The following is a 27,333-nucleotide window of genomic DNA, read 5'->3' on the forward strand; positions in this document are numbered from 1 at the left end:
GTATTATTTCCAACTTTATTTGGAATAACAAATTGCCAAGAACTAAGAAAGTGTTTTTACAGAAGCCAAAAGCAGCTGGAGGGATGGGGCTCCCAGACTTTAAATCATATTATTGGGCATGTAATATAAAGTTTTTGTTATATTGGTTGCAACATCAGACTCCAACTTGGCTAAAAATGGAGAGAGCAGCATGTTTCCACTCATCTCCGCCAGCACTACTGCTATACCCCCTGTCTGGTTATAATCTGAGATTCCTGAAAAATCCGACAACTACAAGAGAAATACAAAATACCAAAAACACATTTTTTTAAATATCTGCAGGTGAGAGCCTTTGTGAGAAAACAGATTCCATCTTTTCAAAACAGTCCCTGTGTCATGAGCCAGGGTTTTGGCTCCTTGTCTGTTTTATATTGTTTGTTATTTAGTTTTCAGTGTTTGTCCTCTTTTTCTGCTCCTCCTCTGTCCTTCCCTCTCTCCTTCTGTTCCTCCCTCCTCTTTCTCTGCTCCTCCTTAGTCCTTCCCTCTCTCCTTCTGTTCCTCCTCTCTGATTACCTGCTCCTCCCTAATTGTGTTCACCGGTGTCGTCTCTCCTCTTTTTAAACCCTGTGCTTTCCCTTTGTCTTGGTCAGTTCTTCCCCTTGTGATCCCCGTGTAAACCCCTTGTGATCCCATGTGAACCCCGTGTGAGTCCTGCTCGTCTCCCCTTGTGATTACCTGCCTTCCACCGTCTCATCGTCCTCCTTTTTCCTCCGTGTTTTTCTGTCCTCCTCAGGTTTGGTTTGTGTTTTGATCTTTTCTTTAGTTTTTTGGTACTTTAATTTTTGCATTTTACTGGCACTGTTTTCAGTAGCCCTCCTTTTGTTCCTACGCTCCCCTGGTCATTGTGTTGTAGTCTAGCTTTTGAATAAAGCTACCCTTTTGTTAAACTTTATTTTTGTCTGCGCCTGGGTCCTGTTTAAAATCCTACACATCACATAACACCCTGTCAAACATCTATGGAAAATTGGATCCAAATGTGAAGGGGGCCGTTTCCAAATTGTATGTAATATTATCAGTTTTGAGTGATACAACAACTAAAGAACATTTAAAGTTGGCTTGGAGAGAAGATCTAGGAGTAGAAATAACAGAGTATCAATGGGAGACTGCTTTATAACAGACACACAAAATGTCAATATGTGCCAGACATGGCCTTCTTCAGTTTAAAGTAATACATAGACTACATTGGTCAAAACAGAAATTACACAAAATATATCCTGAACTAGATCCGGCATGTGACAGATGTGGGCAGGTGCCAGCGTCATTGGGACATATGTTTTGGAAATGCCCTAGACTATCAAGCTACTGGAGCAATATTTCTGATATTCTGACTAAAGTTTTGAAGAGACCAATATGACTGGAACCACAGACCGCTGTTTTGGGAATTATAGACTCTACTACAATAGGGCACACAGCAGAGAAGTCCCTTGTGCTCTTTATCTGTCTCTTAACTCAAAGGTTGATCCTGCTCAACTGGAAGCAGAAGGCAGCTCCGTGCCACTCACATCTCATCAATGATGTTTTGAAATATGCACAGCTTGAAAAAATCAGGTTCACACTAAAAGGCCAGGAACATAAATTTAATAAAACTTGGCGTCCCTTTATAGATATGATGATAAAATGACCCCCCCCTCTTTTTTTCTTTTTGTTGGTGTGTGTGTATGTGGATTGAAATATTTATATTTATTTGTATCCTATTTTATTTACTACCTATTTGTCTGTAAATGTTTGAATTGCCTGCTTTTATGTGTATGGTGTATGAATATAGGCATTTGACTGCAAATGGATGACTTTATTTTGGTATTGTATAACAGTATAACAGTAAGTAATACTATACAATTATATCAAAAAAGCTTTGGTTTCAACTATTATTATGTACTGTTGGACTTCTGCCTGACTAGAATATTTTCTAATGGTGTAGAATTTTATGTTCTGTATTATGTATACTGTGAAAAGTTCTATAAATAAAGTGTTAAAAAAAAAGAAATATAAAATACGGTAAAGTAGTAAGAGTAGAATAGAATAGAGTGGGGCTCAGTTGTGCATTTAGGAGAGATCAGTCTGGCACCGAAAGTACTCCTGCACCTCAGCAGCACATTGTGGAGAGGATGGAAGCTGTTCTCCGGGATTCCCTGCAGCTTAGACAGCATCCTTCTGTCTGACACTGCTGTCGGGGAGTCCAGCTCCACCCCCACAACATCACCGGCCTTCTGATCAGTTTATTGAGTCTGTTTGTGTCCGGTGCTTTCAGTCTGCTGCCCCAGCACACAACAGCAAACAAAATGCACTGGCAACCACAGACTCATAAAAAATCCTCAGCATAGTCCGACAGATGTTAAAGGACCGGAGCCTCCTCAGAAAATAGAGGCGGCTCTGGCCCTTCTTGTAGAGGGCTTCAGTGTTTTAGTCCAGTCAAGTTTATTGTCCAACACCACTCCCAGGTATTTGTAATCCTCAACAAAGATTCAGATTGACTGTTCAGATTAACAGGCTCAACATGCCTAATGTTTTTTATCCACATACGATGAAGTACGTGGGAGATACAGCCACAAATACATCCATTTCCTGGCAAAGGGTCTACATCGTAGCGGCAACACAGCTAGACCGTATGACAAAGTACTGTGTCTTTGATAACTTTTGGTCCCTAACATCTTAAGAGCAGGCTCACCAATTTTCAACCAGATTGGGCAATTCCACTAGGAGGAGTTTGCAAAAGTGTGGGGAGTGCAAAATGGAAGATGCCGTGGGTTTTTCCTGTACGTCGTGGAATTTTCACCCAAGAGGCCTTTTTTTCTTGTCACAAGGCGATACATCAGTGCCAATAGCGACAGTGTCAAGTCGCGATTTTCCTTGGGGGACAATTTTAAGTCAATTTGGTGAGTTTTTGGTCAAATTTGCGATAACGTGGCCAGAACAATTGTCAAGTATAATAACCCCTTGCATTTCAATAGGGCTCTCGCAGTTCGTGCTCGGGCCCAAACTAGTACCAGAATGACAGCAAGAGAAAGCATGGTAAAACAAAGGTACAGGCCATGATCCATACCAACCACATCTTCATTCAAACATGATGGAAGCAGTGTTAAGATGTGGACATGTCTGCCAATAGAACACAGTCACTGCTGTTTATTGATGGTGTGACTGCTGATAGAAGCAGCAGAACAAATTCTGTATATACTCTCTGCTGTACTCTCTGCTCAGAATCAGACAAATGCTGCAAAAAGACAATGACGTACAATACATACAGCAACAGCTACCTGAGTTTCTTGAGGCAAAACAAAAGCATAGTTTGGCCAAGTCAGCTGCCTGATCTCAACCCAATAGAGCATGCCATTCACTTACTGAAGACAAGACCCACAAACAAGTAAAGACCTGCAAAGCATGTCATGTCTGTCAAACCCCAAGTCTTGTTTTTGCTCACATCTTGAGTGTTTATCATTGATAAACAATAAACATGTCCTGTCCTCCATTATTAAAAACTGGAAGGATTGTAGTTATCTGTTGCACCACCACAAAAATGAGAAAATGCATGTGCATGAGTATATGTATGTTTCCTTCCTGTTTGGGGAGAAGTGTTTCCTGTGTCATGCAGGTTAGCTGGGTGGGGCTTAGATTTGAAAAAGGGCGAGTGAGAAAAGTTTGGGAGGGGGAGAGATAGACTGAGGACCAGGAAGGAAGGGAGTCTGTGTTTCTTCAGGGCCCACGGGGGTTTTTCTGTGAAAAGTGGACCCCAGCGAAACTACAGAAGAAGGGACTCTTAGCCTGAAGTGAGAATAAAGACTGGGAAGAGAATCACCTCACCACAAAGCCTGGATGGAAACCCCTGGTGTCCAGGATGAGTGAGGGAGAAGCTTCTAATTCGTTTTTTGCTGGGTGAGAAATACTTAAAAAACCTTTGTTTCCTTATTGGGAGTGTATTGTTTTGCGGGGCAAGCCCTTTAACAGGACACTGTGGTTGACAGTGAAATTTAAGTTATCCAAGTTGGTCTTTTCTTTTTATTAAACAATTGAAATTGGTAACGTCCCTAGTTTGTTTTTTTGTGGTAACGTTGACTGTAAATGATGGTCGAGTATTACAATCTAAAATCTTTAACGAAACAAACTTGAAAGAAACGTGGGAAAAAAAAAAAAACGCTAAACATAATCAAATTTTTCTTAACTTATCCCTTGCTGTCTGTATGCCGTTGCAAAAATGCAATTTCCCCATTGTGGGACTAATAAAGGTTTCTTAATCTTAAAATATGATTATTTGCTACAAACTCAACGTTATGGAAACTCCTGTACACAGACCAGGTCAGTGTACAGTAGCAAAAAAGTACCCTTTGGAATTACCTAGTTTTCCGCATGAATTGTCATACCCAGATCTGAATCCAGATGCTGTGGGATGACCTCAAGAGAGCCATACACACCAGACATCCTAAGAATATGGCTGAGCTGAAGATATTCTGTAAGGAAGAAACTCCTTCTGCCAAAGGGGGTTTGAGTAGTTATTAAATCCAAGGTGTTGATGAAGATTCTCAGTCATCCAGGTCATCATACGTAGAGAAGATTGAAGCAAGGCGTCTGGACTTGTAGAGTTTTCTAGAAGACGTTTCGCTGCTCATCCAAGCAGCTTCATCAGTTCTAACTGTTTGGTGGGGAAACATGGTTTATATGTGGTTACAGACCTATGTGGGTGGGTCTGGGTAAAACTTAAAAAACTTAAAAACAATAGCACTAAATGTTTCCATACTTACCTGTGATGTTCTGGCTGACTGGGCCAGGTGTGTCTAACGACTGGCTAACGACTATGAAACTGCCGGAGGGGGACTGGTTGACAGCCCTTTGTTCTTGCTGTGAGTATGTGCAAACTTCCTGGGAATGGATGGAATCACTGCATTGTATGTGGTAGAAAGATGATGTCTGAGGCCACCACCTCTGTTAAGGGAAGGTTTTTCCAGCTTAACATAGACTCCTCTTTCATACCACCTTTCCTCCCTGTCTAAAATGTGAACATTGTTGTCCTCAAAGGAGTGTCCTTTGTCTTTGAGGTGGAGGTGAACAGCTGAGTCTTGTCCTGAGGAGGTGGCTCTCCTGTGCTGAGCCATTCTTCTGTGGAGTGGTTGTTTAGTTTCTCCAATGTACAGATCAGAGCATTCCTCACTGCACTGGACTGCATATATCACATTGCTGTGTTTCTCCCTGGGAATCTTGTCCTTCGGGTGAACCAGTCTCTGTCTCAGTGTTGTCATAGGTTTGAAATGGACCGGGATGTCATGGTTGTTGAAGATCCTGCGGAGTTTCTCTGATACTCCTGACACATATGGAATGGAGATGTTCTTTCTCCGCCTGGTGTTGTCCTTCTTCTTGTTGTTGGGGGGTCTTGTTTTTGTGGCTTTGATGAGTGCCCACTTCGGGTAGCCACATGTTTGCAGGGCCTTCCTGATGTGGTGTTGCTCCTTCTTCTTCCCCTCTGAGCTGGTGGGTACAGTTTGTGCTCTGTGCTGCAGGGTCCTGATGACTCCCAGTTTGTGCTCCAGTGGGTGGTGTGAATCAAACAACAGGTACTGGTCCGTGTGTGTGGGTTTCCTGTACACTTCCACATTGAGGCTCCTGTCCTCCTCAATATGTACTGTGCAGTCCAAGAAGGCCAGATTGTTGTCCTTGGTGTCCTCACGAGTGAACTTGATGTTGTTATCCACTGCGTTGATGTGTTCTGTGAACCGTTCCACTTCGTTGGTCTTGATTTTGACCCAGGTGTCATCCACATATCTAAACCAGTGGGTGGGGGTGGTTCCAGGATAGGAACTCAGGGCTCTTCTCTCCACTTCTTCCATGTAGAGGTTGGCCACAATCGGAGACACAGGTGATCCCATCGCACAGCCGTGCTTCTGTCTGTAAAAGTTCCCATTGTACTGGAAATAAGTGGTGGTCAGGCAGAGGTCCAGCAGGTCACAGATGTGGTCTGGCGTTAGGTTGGTTGTAGTATGGAAACATTTAGTGCTATTGTTTTTAAGTTTTTTTTAAGTTTTACCCAGACCCACCCACATAGGTCTGTAACCACATATAAACCATGTTTCCCCACCAAACAGTTAGAACTGATGAAGCTGCTTGGATGAGCAGCGAAACGTCTTCTAGAAAACTCTACAAGTCCAGACGCCTTGCTTCAATCTTCTCTACATTAAATCCAAGGGTTCACTTACTTTTTCCATGAGCCCTGTAAATGTTGACTGGATGTGTTCAATAAACACTTGAAATATTAGAAGTTATTTGTGTGATATTAGGTAAAACACATTGTGTTTGCCTGCTATTATGACTTAGATGTAGATTGGACCACAATTTTTGACCAATTAATGGAGAAAACTAGGTAATTTCTCTCTTTTTAGCTGATTTATTATATAACAGATTGGCACCTTGTATTGATTTAGTGTTTTAGAGTTGTGTGTGTATATGATACTGACTCATTTCCATGTATTCAGGAGTCAATCCGGAAAATGGTTCCAGGAAATGGTCAGCCTCATATCTCTGCAACTTCTTCTGTCTCTCTTCTTCTTGAAAACTTCCTTGCTTTGTCCGAATGTAACGAATCAGCTTCTTCAGTTTGCTGAGCAACAGACACACAAGAATGTATTGGGCAGGTACATGTACTATAGGTTTATATTAATTTATATTACCCTAAACACAAAGGCTTCTGTATGACACTGACTACATTTACATGCACAGCAATAATCTGAATTTACCCAAATAAGGTCATATTCCAACCTTGCCAGATAAACACCATTTTCTGATTATCATAGTGTGGTTAGGGTCATATTTGGAGTAAGCCTTAATCAAATTAGGACACGAGTCTTGTAGAGTTTTCTTGAACTCTACAAGTCAGAAGCCTTGCAGAGTTTTCTTGAACTCTACAAGTCAGAAGCCTTGCTTCAATCTCTGAAGGAAAAAAGTATGCATGTAAATATTAAATTATAATGATAGACTATCATCTATGACTGTAGATATCACTACCAGTGTGCTGGTAGTGATATCTGTAAACACGAATACCTTATTCAGAATAAGGATCTTAATTGGAATATGGTGTACATGTAAACATAGTCACTGTAAACATTCATTTGCATTGTAATTAGTGCAAATATCTGTACTCACGGTATTCCAATCTCAAAAAGGTTGTTCTGGATGAGTTGCTTCCCAAGCATGGTGATACTAAGCTGGATACAGAGCTCCATCAGGCAACCACCATGAGCACACTGTCCAAACAAAAAGAGAGATCAAAATCAATATAGTGTATAAAATTGATTTTCTTTTGTATTTATTTGTACACACTGGCCACCATTCCCTCTATATACCGCCTACCAAACAACACAGGATCCAAGATGGCGGCACCAGGTGCGACAGGTGTAGCTGCAGCTCTTTTCATTTATGTGCTGCTCGTAAATACTTTTAGCTACACCGACACCGGTCAACTTTTGGATGATCAAAACTACAATACAAAACAGTCGTCTGCGATTTATCTATTGACACACCACGTAAACAAACATTTTGGACTGGGGAAATCCGTGACTGCAACCTTCCTACAACTGCACCTCTCCAGTCGAGCAACGCACTACAAGACCACACTAATGCCACCACAAAGCCTTGCGTTCCTTATAACAATGTTCCTTTTGCTGTCTGGAGACATCCACCAGTGTCCTGGCTCGCTCAACAACCAACAACAGGACCGATCCAACACGTTCATGCACAGCAGGAGTACCACCAATAACTTTCAGGTACGCTCATTATGTAATATGTACTATCCAAACGGGCAACAATCTTACCTGAATGATCTTGCATGTCTGACAACCGCTGTGGGGGTATCGGCGGTGCCCGACACAGACGTTACAGGACCAGGCATGACTTGTCTACCTGCGGGGAGCAGCATGTGCTGCCTCGACCAAGAGTGACTTCGGAGCCGACAGAGAAGGACGCCAGCGTGTTAAGCGCCCAGGACGCCTTGAACCACCATAAACCACCCTCATTGTCAAAGACTACAGGTGACACCTCACCTACTCTCACCCCAAAGGAACATAAAGCTAATCAAAACAATAGCTCAATTATACCCGAAAGAGAGAAGTGCCAACACCAGAAATGGTACACAAACCCAGCTGTTGTCAAAAACAAGAAGTGGAAAAGCTACCAGACAACCATTCCAAAATAATATGGGACTCCAAAAGGAAACCTAGGGGATTATTTGGGGAACACCTTAAGAAGCCTTGTACCTAAATCAGACCAAATTCAGCATATTTAAACAGAATCCAATCTTGATTATCTTAGCCTAGTCGGAAACCTGGTTGCATGCAAATTCACCATCTGCAGCAGTTATGGTACTAGGCTATCAAATCTATAGACGAGACAGAGTGAGATCTAAAGGAGGCGGAGTCATGATATATATATAAAGGAATGCATCCTGTGTGAAGCGATAACCTTGGCAAACTGTGATTTAGAATATATTGCTCTAAAAAAAATTTTATAACCTCAAATGTCATTTAGCCTTATTGTAATCTATCGCCCTCTGAACTCCAATATTGATTTTTATAAAAACTTACAAACTATGCTGACAAACTGCAATTTTGACAAGGAAGTAATGATAACGGGGGATATGAATGTAGGTCACAACCCTGACCACAATTTAGTACTTGTTGCCAGAAAAAGAGATTCATTGCTTGTACAGTTAAAGAACAGGAATCGTTCAGAATACCTAATAAAGACCAGGAAATCTTCAAAACATAGTAAATAGTTTTAACTGGGACTCTTTGTTAACTGGAACGGATGTAAATGTCATGACCCTGTTTTCTTTGGGATTTGTTTCCTTGTTTTGGGTTTTGTTTCCAGAGTTCCTAGCCATAGATTCTTACCTGTAACCTCCCATAGTATTCCTGAGTTCCTTGCCGTAGTTGTAACTTACCTGTGTACTGTCTTAGTGTTCCTGTGTTCCTTGCCTTAGTCCTTTGTTTCTGAGGCCTGTTTTGCCCAGTGACCTTTGTTTCTGTGATTAGTTTTCCTGAGTTTAGTTACTGAGCTTATTTATTTTCCTTGTGAGTATTTTTTACCTGAGGATTTCCCAGTGACTGTTAGTCCTGTTTTTAGTTACTGCAGTCTGTTGCGCTAGTGCGCTTGCCTAAACTTTCTTTAATAAAACACTTTATTTTGATTAGTAACTGCCCTGTGTCTCGCACTTGTGTCCACCTCCCGCACTGACCCTGACAGTAAATGTGGGAAGCAAAATACTTTCGAGCAAACTACAGTGCATCATTAAAGAATTTACCTGTAGGTTCACACACAGGAAAAAAAGAAGTAGCCTTCCATGGATAACAACAGATGTCCTGAAAACAACGAAAGAGCATGACCTTGCACTAAAGAGGGCCATTAAGACAAAACTATCTCATGACAAACAGCATTTTGCCATGTTAAGGAATACTGTAACAACTATGTTAAGAAAATCTAGGGCCAACTTTTTTCTGACCATAATCAGTGAGGCAAGAGGTAACCCGAAGATAGTCTGGGACCAGCTGAAAATATTAATGGGGCGAAAATCTGTTGAACTAACTGGATAGAAATCGCATTACGGATCCAGCTGCAGTAGCCGCAACATTTAATCAGTATTTTGTTGACTTGGTTTGTTAAGAGACATTCTTTAATATATGTGTACTCAGTTGTGATGTGTATGTGATGTTGTTTTTGCTGCGTTTTTTTTTTTGTTATAACCACGGTGAGGCGCAAGTGTAAGTGACACGCCCATTTTGTCTGTCACTGGGAAAAAGCTTTTAGAAGAAAGAGCCTGAAGAGTTTTTGTGTTCCGCCATTAAGAATGAGACACGTTCTTTTAGTCTCCAATAAATATGCCAAAGACGGCTAAAGAAAGTCATGGTCTCTGTCAGGTTATTACCCGAGTTCAACGCTGGTGATGCTACAAAGCGCAACATGGTTGCAGCCATTGCCAAAGACTTCCCTCCTATAAATGTTGAGATGTGTAAAGTTCCATCAACAGAACCTAGTCTTGTTTTTAATCATGCAACTGAAACAAACACTGAATCAATTATAAGAAAACGTAAACCATCCAAATCTAAAGATGTGTATGGGGTGGATACAACTATGCTTAAAAATGTCAGTTCAGCACTAATCAGTCTGATCGCAAAAATCATGAATCAATCCATATGCCAAGCAGCACCAAGAGTTCCCAACCACATAGAAAACCATTGTATCACCTATTTTCAAATCAGGAAACCCACAATCTATCTATAATTACAGACCTATTAGTATTTTGCCTGTAATGTCTAAGATTAGGGTTAGGGTTCAAGAAATGTAGCTCTTAGCGTAAGTAGCCAATCAGCTGTTGCTTTCCATCCCTCTCCTGACCAATCACAGCTTAGCATGAAATTTAAAAGTCTTTGTCTCTTCTCCAGCTGTCTTCTGATCGAACCTGGCAACCCTCCTCCACCCCAAGCACCACCAGATCCACGCCAGTAAGGCCTCCTATCTCCTGCCCTCCAGCTCTCCACCACCACCAGGTCTAGACCCCGGGGGGGGGGGGGGGATCTTCTGATCCAGCGGCCTCTCCTCTTGGGTTTTCCCCCTTTCCGGATGTGGTCTTCACGACGGGGTCTAGGACGCCAATGCAAATTCAAACTTTGTACTTAATAAATCTTTCTCATTTAGTTCGCTGAGTCTCTCATGATTGAAATGCATATGTGAACAAATCAAAGACCACTTAACCAATAGCTCCTTTAATCTTCATCCACTTCAATTTGGATTCTGTTCCAACCATTCAACCGAGTCAGCTAATTGTCATCGCATTGAAAAAATCAAGTCACTACTTGATAGCAATAACACTGTAGGGGCAGTCTTTCTTGACCTCAGAAAGGCATTTTAAACAGTAAACCACCAGATCCTACTGGCCAAATTATCCACTTACTTTTACTAATTAATCTCTCAGACAATGCATTAAAATGGATCCCTCTTATCTTTCCCAGCGCTCACAAACGGTCCACATTACAAATAGTCAGTCTGAGCCTCTCTCTGTGTCGACTGGCCTGCCGCAGGGCTCCATATTAGCCCCTGTCCTTTTTTGCATGTATGTTAATGACCAGCCATTGATATGTCCGACTGTTAATATTCAGATGTATGCGGACGACATGGTTTTGTATGTACACGGGTCTTCAAAAAACGAGGTTAAAGTTACAAACTGGTTAAATCAATGCTGTCTACAACTTAATGTCTCCAGAACTGTAGGTATATTTTTGACTAAATCACGTAAAGTAACCAAAGATGCAGACATTATAGTGTCAGGGGAACAAGTGCAAATTGTCAAAGAATTTAAATACTTGGGCAAGTAAAGCAAACCTGTAAAAAAGTAAAATTTAACCTAGCTAATTTCCGATTTATTAGAAATTCTATGTCCATCCAAGCCGCCAAAACATTCATGCACTCATGCACATTTTCTCTCATTTCACTTCTTGTCTAACAAGCTGGTCCCAGACTAACTCCACCACCTTGATACCATTACAGTCATACAAGCCGACAATCAAAGTACTTGACAAGAAACCAAAACAATTTCATAACTGCTCCATTCTATCAAAACACAGTCTATTAAGTTGGGACATTCTTATTAAGTACACAAATGCCTGCCAGACATACAAAAATCCTACATGGGATGGCCCCATGTCCTCTATTTGTCAGTGTCAGAACATCCACACACAGAATCACTCGAGGAGTGTCTAGAGGTGACTGTATTATCCCACTTAGAAATAGTGCTTTTAGTCAGTCAGCTTTCACTGTCAAAGCCTCTCAAGAATGGAACAATATCCCAACAACAATCAAACAATCAGAGACATCGACACATACAACTTATTTCGCTCTCATCTAAAACATTGGCTGATTAGTAACCAGACCTGTCAACACTGAAACGCTGCTGCTGCCATCTTGTGTTTCACTTGTGAATGTGTGATTCCTTTCTGACCTTTTTAAATTATTTTATGATCTTGATATTAACAATGCTTGTCATTTTAATACACACCTGCAAATGTTTTAACCTGCTTTATTAATGCTTGCTAATTATACTGCTGCTTTTATGTTTTTACCAACCCTTTGCTGCTGCTCCTTGTGCTTTTTACAGACTGTCACCTTACGCTACTGCTGCCTCTACTGCAATTGACTAACACTGTGCTAATCATGCCATTTCTTACTGTTGTTTACCTCACTTTATAACATTTTATGCTATTTTTAGGGTGCCACTGTATAACAGGCCTACAGGACAACAGATGAAAACTAGCCCTTGGCTAATTCTGGCATGTTACGGATGTTCTGTTTTTAATATGCACTGTCCTGCGCTATAAATAAATTAATCAATTAAATGTCCCCACACTAAGAGTTTGTTTTCAGTTAGTAAAAATAACTGTAAGCCTTACCTCTTCCATTCTGTAAGATTCAAACACATACAGATAGCTACCTGGTCTGCCCACCAATCTAGAAAATGAAAAAAACAATGATAATAAGTATATACTGTATTATTAGAATTATGAGGAAATGTGATGGAAGGTCACTAACCTTCCCCGGAAAAAAGCAATGTAGATGATTGGGGTAAAAGCATTGAAAAACTTGAGAATGAAGGTCTTAAAGATGAGTCGTTCCTCAAAACTCTTGTCTGTTTTAGGAGCCTCTAAAAATAAACAGTTTTTTTTTAATTTGCAAACAAAAGCAAGACACTACTAACATTGTACTTTTGTTACCTAACATAGTAAGCCATTGTGCAACAGCTCCGTACACCTCATCTAGTATGAGAATGACCACCAGGTTGATGATAGCTGCAGTGGTTTTAACTGTCAGCTGCACATGGTTTCTCGTAATAGGACTGGAGCTCATATGAAGAGCAGCTTTGGTGGAGATGCGGTAGAGGATCACACCAAACACAATGGCAAACGTAACACCAATCTGCCAGGAACAAGAGTGTAACAGGGCAATACAAATTACAATTCCATAAAGTATCAGTGATGTATACTACATGCAGAAAATTAGAATTTCCTTACCATCAACAGCATCATGACTACGTTGGTCATGTAGGCAGGGAGGCGGTCCTGAAATGTAAGCTTTTCCATCTAAAATAAATATAGTAACAGCATACACAGCACTAGTATTTCATTATGGCATCTTTACCTGAAAGAGTTCACTATATGTGGAGTCACAAAAGAGAACATCTTTAATTTATTGAGCAGAAAACTTGAAACAGCTGAAGCTCCAAACATTACACAGAAAAGGAAAAAAGTACATTTGGCCACAGTATACTGCAAGCAAAAAGCAAAAGGTCCGCCCAAATAATTATTATGTTTCCAAAAAAAAATGCTCCCAATAGTTTGTGATTTTCTCTGCACATCATTCTTACACAGCATTTTTTTTCAATCTCTTGCTTTAAATTTACAGTGATTCTACCCCTACCTTAAATGTGCTAAACAAATAAAGATGACATAGCTTGAATTAGGTTCTGATTTATTCATATGAACATGGGACTGCTTGACCAAGCCTATTGTTTACTTGCCCAGTCTCAGGATCTAAACAGCTCTGATCTTCAAATCACATGCATGCTGTGTAAACATACATGTATGCTGTGTAAGCATACATGTAATGTATGAAAGACAGTACAACCAACACAACAATTACCTTTTGCTGTGACTTTTGATCTTTCCGTAGAGACTTCTGCATTACTCTAAATTCATATTCAGCCCTGGGATGATCCTACAATGATAGTTGAATCAGAAAGGTCAGAAATCATTAGCAAAACACACAACATCAAAGTCAGCAGCGTAACTTGTGGAATTAAAAACATGTCAATGCAAAGAGTGATGGCAAAAGTGAAAGAAATAAGTTCAGACTTGTACAAGTACATGTATCTGAGTTTTAGTGGCTAAGAGAACTTACCACAGCAACTAAACGTAACAGTCACAATCTGAGGGTGCAGGTGTGAGGTGAACGCAAACCAATATAATAATGTTCACAGACTGGTGGCAGTAATTGTAACCAAGTACTGTATATGGAACCTGGGAGTGGAGTTTCTGTGTAAAGAATTTTGTAATTGATTTTTTTTTGTAATATTACTGGATTTTTTTTTATTTACAGGAAAACTATATTAAAGGTAGGAGAGGGTAGGAGATTTCATTCTGATGCACTTTTTGTTAAATTAGTGTAACTTCTCTTTACAATCCGATAGCAACCAATTAGTTAGGCAGTTTCGCATTAAAATGGAGAATATTAATCATTTGTGGAAGCTATAAAATGCCATCACCCAAACGAGTGTTGGCTGGTTGTCACTCTCTTCCTGCTCTGCGCGCACCAGAGAGGAACGTGCATGATGGCCGAAGTCACAGACTCGTCAGGTAATGCCATGTGATTGCAGGCGTGGCTTCGGGGTAAGCTCCGGGAGAAAGGGGAGTGTGTTTACTTTCGAAATCTCACTGAGTTTTCAAAATCTTCTACCCTACCTTTAATATCAGATATAAAATTGTTGGCATTGGTTTTGATTGAATAAAGCCAATCTTTGCCATTTTGGTGAGATTATTCGCTCTAACTTGTCCTTCTATAGTATGTGTTTTTGTTGTTTTTCTTTCACCAGCCATCCAAGGCTCCATCTGGTTTAAAGGTAAGAGACAAAGTGAGCAATGATGCAGTGTGTGTACATGTGTAAAAAAGTTACACCCCATGTACTTGTAACATATTGCATAATTACTCTCAAGCAGTGGTGGAAATTAACTAAGTATTTGGACTTTGTTACTGTACTTGTGTAAATGTTTATGTATTTATAGTTTACTTAAGTAAAAATAATAGTGCATACTTTATACTTTTACTCCATTACATATTCCAGATAACTAAGATGGCAACGCATTTCCAGATTTTAGGACTTTCTCCTGCTACAGTGTTACTGAAGATTTTGGAGCTAGGTGTTTAAATAATGCATAGACACAACTGTTGTTTATGAAAGACCTATGTGCAGTGTCTGTGCTACTAACAGTACAGCATGTGCTTTATATTTCCGCTTTTTATATCTCATCTCCATTGTTTACATTATATCAATACGATCTCCTCTGCATTTTTGAACTGAAACATTGATGACTGCATGCACAGTGAAAGGAAAACATTGACTGCATGTACAAATAAAGTTTACAGTGGCACAACTGTGTGTAATTTCTTATGAACAGAAGTTGGCAGCAGTAGCAGCAGCAGCAGAGGAAAGAGAGTTTATCTAGTAATAAGAATTTATCCAAACCTTGAGAGCTTCCTGTAAAACCCAGAGAAGGATAAGAAAGGGAAAAACAACTTAACTCTTATTACCACATTATTTTCACTAGTCTTCATGTTATACATTTTGTAGTCATACTTTTTGCATCAGACATGACATACTGCTAACCTGGGAGCATTTCTTGTAACTGCTCATCATTCACTGTATCCAAGTGACTTAAGCCCTAAGGCTTTAAAAATGTGTCTAGTTTAGTCTTGCTCTTCTTTGATATTTAACTTTGGTTAACTAAAGGTAAAAATATCAGATAAAACTAGTGGTGAGATTGCAGACTGTAAACCAACCTGGTCAAATGCATAAAGAATTACTTGCATTTCCTGAAGAAAATGCAAGTTTGGTTGCCACAGCAAGTTTGTTTTTACCAAAAAACAAACTCTGCTGTCACCATGGTAACAGCAGAGGAGACCTCAAAAATCCCCTGCCATTTGAAGATGGAGCTGAAAGTAGCATCAGTCTGTCAGAATGTCCTGAATGAGCTGAATCTTTTGATGTTTGAATGGTTTGAATCGGCCCATGCATTCTGAAGATATGCTGAGCCAAAAAACGTACAGAATAATAATAATAATTATAATATTTGCAATCATTATTGACGGTTTTCACGCATGTCCTGAATGAGCTGAATCTTTTGATGTTTGAATGGTTTGAATCGGCCCATGCATTCTGAAGATATGCTGAGCCAACCGAAGACATGGAAAATGTTTAATATCTTTAATATTATAATGTTTGCAGTTATTTTTGACGGTTTCCACACATGTCCTGAATGAGCTGAATCTTTTGATGTTTGAATGGTTTGAATCGGCCCATGCATTCTGAAGATATGCTGTGCCAAAAAACATACAGAATAATAATAATAATAAAGACATAGAACAAGAGTTTGGTTGCTGGGCAACCAAACGTATTATTATTACGTTTGGTTGCCCGCATATTAGTACCTATAGAATTCAAGAGCTCAGCTTTAATTAGTTTGGTTGCCCAGCAACCAAACTTAATAATAAAGACAAAGAAGAACAAGAGTTTGGTTGCTGGGCAACCAAACTAATTAAAGCTGAGCTCTTGTATTCTATAGGTACTAATATGCGGTTAAGCGACACATGAAGCCACAAACTACATTATTATGTGCTGTAATGAGAAATGTGTCTGTTCAACTACAACTGCGGAGCAGATTTAATAATAGGTGTATCTCACTACACTACACTGTTTTGAGTACCAAGGCACATTTACACTGACAGTAAGAACTGTCAATAGACTCTTAGTACTTGCAGTGAAACTAGAGACACTCTTTCACTGATCGGTGACCATCTAGGCTACAGGAGGGACCACTGACTAATTTTTATACTGTTGATTGAAGCCATTAGTGTATTTCTTTAGCTGTCTTTTATGATTCAAAACTATGAAATGCTGCAGCTAGATGTTACATGCTACATGTCAATACATAGTGTATCATAATTAATTATTTGAAATATACAAAAAGAGACACAGCAAAGCTTTACTCTATTCAATTTGTGAAATGGGTTGTCAAATGTTATCTCACCTCCTCATCTTCAAACCCTGTAAGGTCCCATTCATAGTTGAGTCTCATCTGCCTCCTCTTCCAATGTTCCATGAACATGGCAGCTTTAAACCACAGAGAAGTTCATTAGACAAACATGGAACCTGAGAGTGACAGCTAAACTAAATTAACAACAAAAAAACTGGCAACTAAATAAATCAGACTCAACACTGGAAGATTCAACACAACTTGTCATAGAATAATCTGCCATTTTTAAGACCAATCCTGAAAGGTTTCAGCAGTCGTTTTTAACCATGATTGTGTTCCCCACTTCCAACTACAGACAAATCATATTCTTCCAACAAAGAGCAATCTAAACATTAGGGAAATCCGGATTTTATGGTTCCCAAGACAGATGGTTCAACCTGCTTGTTGTAGGGCAGTGGTCCCCAACCACCGGGCCGGGGACCGGTACCGGTCCGTGGGTCATTTGGTACCGGGCCGCACAGAAAGACTGAGCAAAACATATATTTTTCATTATCTGAGTCTGAAAGCTGTTTCATTTATAAATCGATCAGATTCATCCGCCTGTGCCTTTAAGCACCTGCCCAGACGCTTGTCTCGGTCACGGGATACGGCCCCCCAAAATTAAGCCCACAAGCAGCAAAAATGAATAAAAAACAAACGTCTTTCCGTGAAAGTATTGTTTTACATGATACCGGTCCGTGGTGCAAAAAAGGTTGGGGACCGCTGTTGTAGGGAAAGTAGTTGCTGGTACTATTGTGTGTGTTTACACCACTTCTCTCATAGGAGTTTTTTCAGAGACACATGAATAAAGGAACTTCACCTCCAACTAAGCCTTTCTAAGACCAAACTGCTGGTCTTGCATGCAGGCGAGCAAAGGGACACGGTCGTATCCAGCTCTTCTGAGGGAATCCCGAGGCGTTCCCACAGGGTCTCCTCCCAGTGGGACATGCCCGGAGCACCTCCTCGGGGAGGCGTCCATTCAGGTGCAAACTGTCCCAGTGCACACTGAAGGTCCTGGTCTGATAAGCCAATAGGGAAACATCATTTGCAAAAAGCAAAGATGAAATCCTGCCCTCCTTGCTGTGCCTAGGAATTCTGTCCATAAACATTATGAACAGAACCGGTGACAAAGGGCAGCCCTGCCAGAGTCCAACATGCACCGGGAAGAGGTCTGACTTGCTGTCTGACTTGCTGCCAGCTTCAAAGGGTATGTAGGGGCAAACAGTGGCGCAGTGGGATAGCAGGGTTGTCCAATAACCGGAAGGTTGGTGGTTTGATCCCAACTCCTCCCTAGTCACTGTTGTGTGTTCTTGGGCAAGACACTTCACCCTAGCCTGTGGCGCGCCTTGCTAGTCATTGTATGACACTGCTTGTGCAGCAGCTGTAATGAATTTCCCTCTGGGGATTAATACAGTATCTAAAAAAACTAAAATACAAATTCATTTTTATATAGTTTGTGCAAGAGGTCCAATGTTACTTGAAGGAACAGTTTTATGTGAACATTGAAAAGCAGTGTTCTGGACCATTCCCTGTCACAGTGTGGGAACCTGTCCAGGGTGTACCCTGCCTCTCACTCGGGGGGGGCAGGTTAAGAGAATGGATAGATGATAAATAGTGTTTTCTAAGGTTCTTCTTTTCAGTGTAGCTTGAATTCAATCATAATTTTTGCCCTGGTTAAAAGCATCTGCTAAATACATAAATGTAAATCGCCATGTATTTGTGTACACTAAAAGAGCTGTCAGGCTTCCACTCACCCCAAAGAGCCATGAATATGGAAAAGAAGACAGTTGCAGGATTGTCGAACAGGTGACTGGCCCGGGCAGTTCCACAGGCGGTGCTGAGTTTCCAGTAGCTGCACACTCTGTCACACAGAGGACACATGGTAATGTTGTTCCTTGGGTGGCAGATCTCCATGCTGGAATTCAGAGAATATCGACATGGATTATTAATTTCTTACTTAAACTCTTGTCCTTGTTTTAGGACTGTATGTGACAATAGACTTAAACCAAAGTGCTCCACACTAACATAAAACTGGGGACAAAGAAAAACGACTGATGAATGAGTTGTGAATTTAAGACCTTGTGTCCTTCCACTACCTGCTTTTCATCATGTGGATGATGAAAAGCAGGTAGTGGAAGGTCAGTAGGTGGAGCTATGACTGTATTATAATATAAGCATATCTTTCTGTTTAGATTCCGATGCACAGTAGTAGTGTAAGAGGTCTTCCACATTGGAGGTAGTACTGCAAACATAAAGGAACTTCATTTGTTATAGCGACGGGTCAAAAACCGTGATTCTCTGGTGTGACAGTAAATATGAGGCAAAATGGAAGGGGCATTAATGACAGCTTATCAGGATCATTTGAATCCCTTCGTCTCATTTATACTAGGCCTACATACCTGGTTTGAGATTCTGAAGCAATTACATTTGTTGTGTGTTCCTTATTATCTTAAGAGCAGACACACTACATTTCAAGTGAATTGGATGAAGCATGTGTCTGAAGCAAGTGTAAGGGTTGAACATAGCCGAATATTATCATGCCAGCCTGACCTGCTGTTGAATACACTGAGGGCATTTATAAGGAAGAAGGAGGGGCTGCTCTGGTGGGGCAGGGCAGCAAACATGTGGGCCCTGGCAAGAAGAGGGGGCTAAGGCACTGGGTGAGAGTGGTGAAAAAATGCAACGTAAGGGAAAACAAACAGGTGTCAAGTGTGGCAGACACCGGGCAGAAGATAAAAAGATGAGTAGCGGTCAGAGAGGGGCAGGACGGCTTTATAGAGGAGGGATTTTGCCTTGTTTGTCAGTCTTGCAACTGACAAACAAGGCTGGTACAAAAAGTCCTCCAAAAAGTCCTCCAAAGTCCTCCACAAACAAAATAAATGTCCAATCCTAATATTTTTAGTCTTGAATAAACACGGACATGTTGGTCTATCTGAACCAAGCATTTATTGCTCTCAAATATGACTTTTCACAAAATTACAAAGGAAAGACAGATTTTTTGTTACTCAGGGAAACTTTACTTAATATTCATAATATAGCAGAGAAAATGTAACAGTGTGAATTGTGAAAGTCTCAGCTTTCATATGACCCCTTCTTTGTTTGTGTGGCTTGAAATATCAGAGAGCTAGCAATAACAATGTGCCAAGTGGGCTGTTTGAACACAAGTCAGCAGTAATGTTTCTGAGCTTTCTGAGTTTTTGTATGTATGCATTTTATATTTCAGACAATGGCAACTGTAACTGGATGTGTGTTGGTCTGGATGTGTGACTTTGTGATATCAAATAACAATTACCATGACATGGTAAAACATGGTAAAAAGTCATGTAAAAGAGCAGTTCATCCAGATATGTTTTCATGACAAGGTTGTCACAGAAACAAAGCCACATACCATGAGCCTTTTTTGACTAAACAGTAGAACGATCACAGGCTTAAGTTGTCAAATTAATTTTTGTACTAGTTAAATGTGTGTGCTTATGATAGTGTGTGTTTACCTTGGTATGTTGTCATCAACTGTTGCACATCCGTAAAGAAATACAATGACCCCCACAAGAGAAGCAGGAATCAGCATCTGGGTATACAGACCCAACCAGGCAAAGTACAAACCAATCTTCTCTCCAAAATACTTCCTGAACAACAGAAAAGTGGTGACAATTAAACACAACTACCACCCTGGAGTTGACATTGCAGTCTAGCAGGCTAGAAATAAATGTGACCCAACATGTAAATTGGAGATAAACAGATCAGACAATAGTACACAATGTAACTCCAAGTCAGTTACACTTCTGTAAAATCAGACTGTCCAGTTAGGAAGCAACACTGATTGTGAATCAATTTCAGCTGCTGTTGTGCAAATAGAACAGACAACAGGTGGAAATGAGAGCCAATTATCAAGACAACCCCTATAAAGGAGAGGTTCTGCAGGTGCTGACCACAAACCATTTCTCTGTTCTCATCCTTTCTTCCTGATGTTTTGCTCACTTTTGCATTCTGTCAGTGTTCTCACCCCTAGAGGTAGCATGAGGCAGTATCTACAACTTTTATCATAGCTATGTTGCTATAGTCCTACGCTGCCAGGAGACACAAACATGATCCACCTCTCCTATTCTCATTAGTCTGGTTCATACTAATGATTCATGTCATAAACTGTGTTTGCCATCATTCTCGTAGTTTTGTGCCTCTCTCTCTCTCTCTCTCTCTCTCTTTGCAGGTCTCTCTGCTTCCAAACCTGCACACTGACCTGCAGTCTGGGCCCTGATCATTCCTATGTTTATTGACTACACCGGTCTCTGTTGTTTGTTTCTTATCTTTGTTTTAATTATTATTACATTACTATTACTATTTATTAACTGACGATATATATATATATATATATCTACTATAATATAATTACAACTGTTTCGTCTTGCTTGTCAACATCAACAACCTGTAATGTTTGTTATCTGTAATGTATGATGTTTGCTGCATATATGTTCCTGTCTCTCTTTCTCTCTCTCCTTCATCCTCTCTGTCCTGTTAACCTCTTTTTCTCCTCCTCTACTCGGCCGACTGTCTACAGGAAGGTTTTCCTTATGAGTCGGGTCCTGTTCAAGGTTTCTTCCTGTTAAAAGGGTATTTTTCCTGACACTGTTGCTCTTAAGAGGGTTCAGGCTCCGGGTCTCTGTAAAATGATTTGAGACAATTCTGATTGTAAAATGTGCTATATAAATAAGATTTAATTGAATCAAATAGAAGTTGCTCAGGTAGTCCAGCTCATCCAGGATGGCACATCAATGTAAGCTTTGGCAAGAAGGTTTGCTGTGTCAGCACAGTGTCCAGAGCATAGAGGAGATACCAGGAGACAGGCCAGTACACCAGGGGACATGGAGGGGGCCGTAGGAGGGCAACAACCCAGCAGCAGGACCGCTACCTCCTTCTTTGTGCAAGAAGGAGCAGGAGGAGCACTGCCAGAGCTCTGCAACATGACCTGTAGCAGGCCACGAACATGCATGTTTCTGCTCAAACTGTCAGAAACCAGACCTGAATCAAATCCAGCACATCTGGGACATCATGTCTCGTTCCATCCACCAACGTCTGATGATTTTCCACTTTTATTTTGAGTAGGGTTCAAAATCCAGACCTCCATGGGTTAATAATTTTGATTTACATTGATCATTTTTATGTTATTTTGTTCTCAGGGTATTTCACTATGTAATGAAGGAATCCCAGAGAGGCGGGAGAAAGAACTATAGCATGGCTGACAGAGCCACAGCTCTGTTGAGCCTTGTATTCCTGCAGCTCTTAGTAGTGAAGACTTTATGAGTTTCTTCACCAATAAAATCACTATTAGACAAAAAATAACCAAGATCTCCCTGCGATAGCCAATTTATTGTCACTTTCAGAAAACTCTTTTAGTCCTAATTCATTGTTAAACTGCTTCCTGCCCCTAGACCTCTCTGAGGAGCAGAGGGGTAGAAGATTTTGCTGTAAAAGCAATAATAACTTCAGTAGTTTGTTGTTGCCAGAGTGAGCACATGTGGGTTAAGGGAGAGGTGGAGCTGTGGTATCATTGTTCCAGAAACAGTTGTGTATTAGCCGTACACACGGAAACATGGAAATAACATCTTCAAACATATCCACTTAGGGACCCATTTTAAAAAGTTAGCGCTCTCCTGAAATGCCTGATCCATGCGGATAACTGTCTGTCTTAGTTTTAATCTGGCTGTTTAACAACTTTGACTGTTGGGAAATCCTGACAGGGGAAACTGGTTAAAGATCTATTTTTCTTTCTTTGGTTAGGTTGGGGAGATATTAACTCTGCTCAGTTTGTGACTGAGAACTCGTTGATGAGTGAAGTATTATTCAGATGGGTGACATTAATACGTTCCTTGACTTCTCTGTCAAACTATCTGTGTTGTTGTACTTTATTGTCTTCAAATGTGTGTCCCACACCCTTAAGGCGAAGTTGGACTGCTGAGTCATTGTCTGAGGAGCTGTCTCTTCTATGCTGTACCATGCATTTGGTTGAGTGGTTGTTTTATCTAGTGTATTCAGTTTGCTGCACTAGGAGTTTTTCTCCGTGGTGTGAACAATTTTTCTAAGTTAAACTTATGCACCTGGTATGCTTATTAGTGTCCTTACCGTATGAGTCCAATGGGCTGGTATTTATAGAAGACACTGTAGTTTGCCCACTCCTCATATAAAAGCTGTAAATGACAATCAACAGTAGTTAGTTGTCACATTTTTCAGGCAGCCATTTTTTTTAAATGTAAAAGTTGAATTTGAAAGTGTAATTACTAAAAAGTAATTTCAATTTAACACAGCACAGAAATACACTGGTGTCTCCAATCTGTATACATACAAAACAAAAACAGATAAAAGATAGAAAGATAAAAGATAAGATAAAAGTCATTAATTACAAAGTATGCAAAACAGAACAAACTAAAATAAAAATCAAAGCTGCAAGCAGCATTGCGGGCCCTCACACCCCTTGTGATCTGCAGGGCTATCGCAGTTTCCTGTCCTATACTCTCCTGTCCTATGCTCTCCGCTCCTCTGATGTCCAGAGACATACAACAAACACATGTTTACAACTGAAATTTCGTGCTGCCAGTAGGTGACGCTGTGACCGTATCATCCTATTAGCATATATATCTGTTCAGACTTGGGTCCATAGCCGTACTGTAAGATTTTGTCCACATTGCATGAAATATGTTGGTGGTACTGAAGAAAATAGAGCGAGTTCCTTTGTAATGACGAATGGTCAATTTTGAGGCCACGCCCCCGCCACACCGTAACACTTTTGAAAGAGTTTTGGAATGCGTCTATTCCCTATGGTGTTCTGAGTGCACACAGTGATTTTCAGCTCAATTGGATGAAGGATGCGAGGTGTGAAAGGTTTGTAGGAGGGTCACAAATTGCCAAAAATGACCAAAATGATCAAAATGGCGGACTTCCTGTTGGGTTTGGAGGGGGGGTCCAAGAGACTTTTTTGTGAGTCTTGGGTTGATACATATGTGTGCCAATTTTCATGATCCTACTCAAGACAGGCCAGAGGGGCAGGCAGAAAATCCTATGAAAACACAACATTTTGTATATCCAGTAGTAGTAGCCAGCTCTGTCAAATCCTCAATATTGTTGTATAGATGTGTTTATGGTCAGACTCTGATCATACATGTGATGTTTGGTACAGAAGATATAGTGACTTCCTTTTTCCTGGGAAATTGAGGCCACGCCCCGGCCACACCATAAGACTTGCAAGAGTTTTGGAATGCGTCTTTTCCCTAGAGTGTCCTGAGTGGACACAGTGAATTTCAGCTCAATTGGATGAAGTATGCAAGGCGTGAAAAGTTTTGTATGTTTCGGGCGAATGAATTTTTCTACCAGGTTTGGTGAGGTTTGGGGCATGTTAAAGCCCCCAAAAATGTGATCACAGGGGGGAAAAAAAATAAAATAAAATTTAAGCTGTGAGCAGCGATGATAGGGCCCTCGCACTCCGCGTCACCGCCTCCTCCTCTGCTCCCCCCACAAGCTGCGGCGATTTTGCCAGCAGTGGGGAAAAAAGCAGCAGACAGAAGCAGAGTCATATCAGTGCAACAAATCTGTCAATATATGTAAAAAATGTTAGTATGCAGTAACCTCCTGTTTACAGTAGGTGGCGCTGTCCACAGATGTCTGCACGTGGTCGGGGTCGGGTCTGTATTACATGTAAAAAATTTGAGGTTACACCAGCTGCAGTACCCTATGTGTCCACTGGGTGGAGCCAGACCCCATGAGAATAGTGGAGACCTGTCCGTGTATCAAACATCCAAAAACATTTGATTCATACATAAAAATTGTCAAAACGCAGTTACTTCGGGTTTCCTGTAGGTGGCGCTTTGCAGGTGACTCATAGGCATGCAGATGTGTCCAGGTATGGACCATTATGACATGAAAAAAATTTGATGATGTTAGGACGATGCATGGTGAAGTTATATGCTGTTGATGTTTCATGGCGAAGGTTTGACAGTCACCTGCGCCTCGGGCAGCCTGATACAGGAAACCACATAGGTGTCTCTGTGGGACTTCAAATCTGCAATCCTCATTTGGCTGTGCAATGACAGGGTTAAAAACTTTTAGAATAAGTTTAAAAAGTTTAAAATAAGTGCATGTCAGCTGTTCGTGTATGAATGGCAAAGTGAGGGCGCAGTGGCCACGCCCTTTAACTTAGACAAAAACTTTTGCTCATCTTTAGGTGACAGCGACCGAATATGAAGTCAATTGGTCGAAATCCCTAGGAGGAGTTCGTCCGCATACCAAAGGTGGAAATCGCTAGATTTGACCGCCAAAATCAAAATGGCTGACTTCGTGTGTGGTCTAGATCAATGGTGCAAGAGACTTTTATGTGTGTCCTGATGTGTTCTGTGTGTGCCGACTTTTGTCTTCCTACTCCAAAAAAACCCCTATGGAGAGGGGTGTTTAGAAAATCAAGGGAGCGATGTTGCCCCACCCACTTACGCAACCCCCATCAGTTGCTAGGACACGCCCCCGTGAACGTGTGTATGAATTTTCATGATCATAGAAGGTCGTTAAGGTCATTAAAAACTCAAACGTAATCTCACGGCGAAGGATCGACAGTTGGCGCCCCGCCACACGGACACCATTGCACGCAGCTTCACGGCCTTCATAGTGTAGCTTCACCAACTAGTTGGGAAGGTTCTAGAGGTGAAATGAAATTGATGCTGTCAACTATGTAGGAGCAGTACACGTCAGAGTAAAAAGAGGCCATTTCCTGTTACCAACAGTGGGCGCCACGAGTAAGTAAGGGTTTCAACATATGGAGGTGTTCAGGGCGGAGCCCTCGTCATGCTCATAAAGTTTGAAGACGTTTGGATAAAGTATGCAGGCGTGAGAGCCGTTCAAAGTTACATGGCGAAATCATGAATCGTCGCCAGACTTTGGCGAGCCACAGAGGAAACGCCCTTTAAGTTAGAGAAAAGCTTTTGATAACTTTTGATCAGCAGGTCCTTTAGGTGACCTCCAGCAAATTTCAGGTCAATTGGGCTACAGCTCTAGGAGGAGTTCGCTCACATACCAATGGTGTAAATCGCCAAAATCGCCATTTTCCATCCAAGATGGCGGACTTCCTGTTGGGTTAAGGTCATGGTGTCAAGAGACTTTTTGGTGCGTCTTGGTATGATAAACATGTGTACCAATTTCCGTGCACCTACTCCAAACTAAGCCAAATGCAAGGGGTGTTTTGAAAATTTCAAGGGGGCGCTGTAGAGCCATTTTGCCCCGCCCCTTTGCAGCGACCACAAAATATCAAATTTTTCGCCACCCCTGATAAGTGTGCAAAGTTTCGTGAGTTTTCGTGCATGGCAAAGGGGTGAAAAATGCAGTTGAACAGGCAGGCAAATAATAATAATAATAATAATAATAATAATAATAATAATAATAATTAAAGCTGCAAGCAGCGATGATCGGGCCCTCGCACTCCGCGCGACCGCCCCCTCCCCGTCACGCCGTCCCTTCCCTCCTCTGCTCCCCCCACGAGCTGCGGCGATTTTGCCAGCGGTGGGAAAAAGCCGGCAGACAGAAGCAGAGATGTGTCAGTACAACAAATCTCTCAATATATGTAAAAATTGTTAGTGTGCAGTAACCTCCTCTTTACAGTAGGTGGCGCTGTCCACAGATGTCCACACGTGGTCGGGGTCGGGTCTGTATCACATGTAAAAAATTTGAGGATTTTAGGAGCATCCGTGGTGGAGTTATATCAGTTGCAGTGCCGTATGTGTCCACTGGGTGGAGCCAGACACCATGAGAATAGTGGAGACCCGTCTGTGCATCAAACCTCAAAAAACATTTGATTCATACATGAAAAATGTCCAGAAGCAGTTACTTCCGGTTTCCTCTAGGTGGAGCTGTGCAGGTGACTCATGAGCATGCAGACGTGTGGGGGGACGGACCGTTAGGACATGAAAAAAATTTGAGGACGCTAGGACGATGCACGGCGAAGTTATAAGCAGTTGATGTTTCATGGCGAATGTTCAACAGTCGCCACCGCCACGGGCAGCATGATACAGAAAACCACACAGGTGTCTCTGTGGGACGTTAAATCTGTGATCCTCATTTCGCTGTGTAATGACAGAGAAGGATTAAACAGAGTGCATGTCAGTGAAGAACATGGCACTTCCTGTCTCCACCACAAGGGAGCACCATAGATCATGATGACATAGAGACGTTCAGGGAGGGGCTCTGACCACGTGCAGAAAGTTTGAAGCCGTTTGGAGCAAGTATGTAGGAGAGAGAGCTGTTCGTGTATGAATGGCGAAGTGACGCCACAGCGGCCACGCCCTTTAACTTAGAGAAAAGCTTTTGATAACTTTTGATCAGCATGGTCTCTAGGTGACAGCGACCGAATATGAAGTCAATCGGTCGAAATCCCTAGGAGGAGTTCGTCCGCATACCAAAGGTGGAAATCACTGAAATTTGACCGCCTAAATCAAAATGGCTGACTTCCTGTGTGGTCTAG

At 41.3% G+C, this 27,333-nt stretch overlaps 1 protein-coding gene across 5 annotated transcripts in view; it reads right to left on the reverse strand.

The window, feature by feature from the left end:
- ano1b (anoctamin 1, calcium activated chloride channel b) overlaps positions 1-27,333 on the reverse strand; it is an 87,257-nt gene that overhangs the window by 33,160 nt on the left and 26,764 nt on the right. For 4 of the 5 annotated variants that reach the window (XM_028430658.1, XM_028430656.1, XM_028430659.1 and 1 more), the window contains exons 9-20: positions 22,962-23,026; positions 20,336-20,470; positions 18,599-18,759; positions 16,860-16,942; positions 15,299-15,310; positions 13,699-13,773; positions 13,071-13,139; positions 12,774-12,975; positions 12,592-12,703; positions 12,453-12,510; positions 7,159-7,259; positions 6,474-6,616 (exon numbers count right to left, since the gene is read on the reverse strand). In XM_028430658.1, coding sequence (XP_028286459.1) covers positions 6,474-6,616; positions 7,159-7,259; positions 12,453-12,510; positions 12,592-12,703; positions 12,774-12,975; positions 13,071-13,139; positions 13,699-13,773; positions 15,299-15,310; positions 16,860-16,942; positions 18,599-18,759; positions 20,336-20,470; positions 22,962-23,026 — 1,216 coding nt within the window. The remainder of the gene's footprint in view (positions 1-6,473; positions 6,617-7,158; positions 7,260-12,452; positions 12,511-12,591; positions 12,704-12,773; positions 12,976-13,070; positions 13,140-13,698; positions 13,774-15,298; positions 15,311-16,859; positions 16,943-18,598; positions 18,760-20,335; positions 20,471-22,961; positions 23,027-27,333) is intronic. The other variant, XM_028430657.1, reaches the window with a different exon arrangement.

This window comes from Parambassis ranga, chromosome 19 (genome assembly GCF_900634625.1).
Source record: "Parambassis ranga chromosome 19, fParRan2.1, whole genome shotgun sequence".
In the NCBI taxonomy this organism is placed as follows: Eukaryota; Metazoa; Chordata; class Actinopteri; family Ambassidae; genus Parambassis; species Parambassis ranga.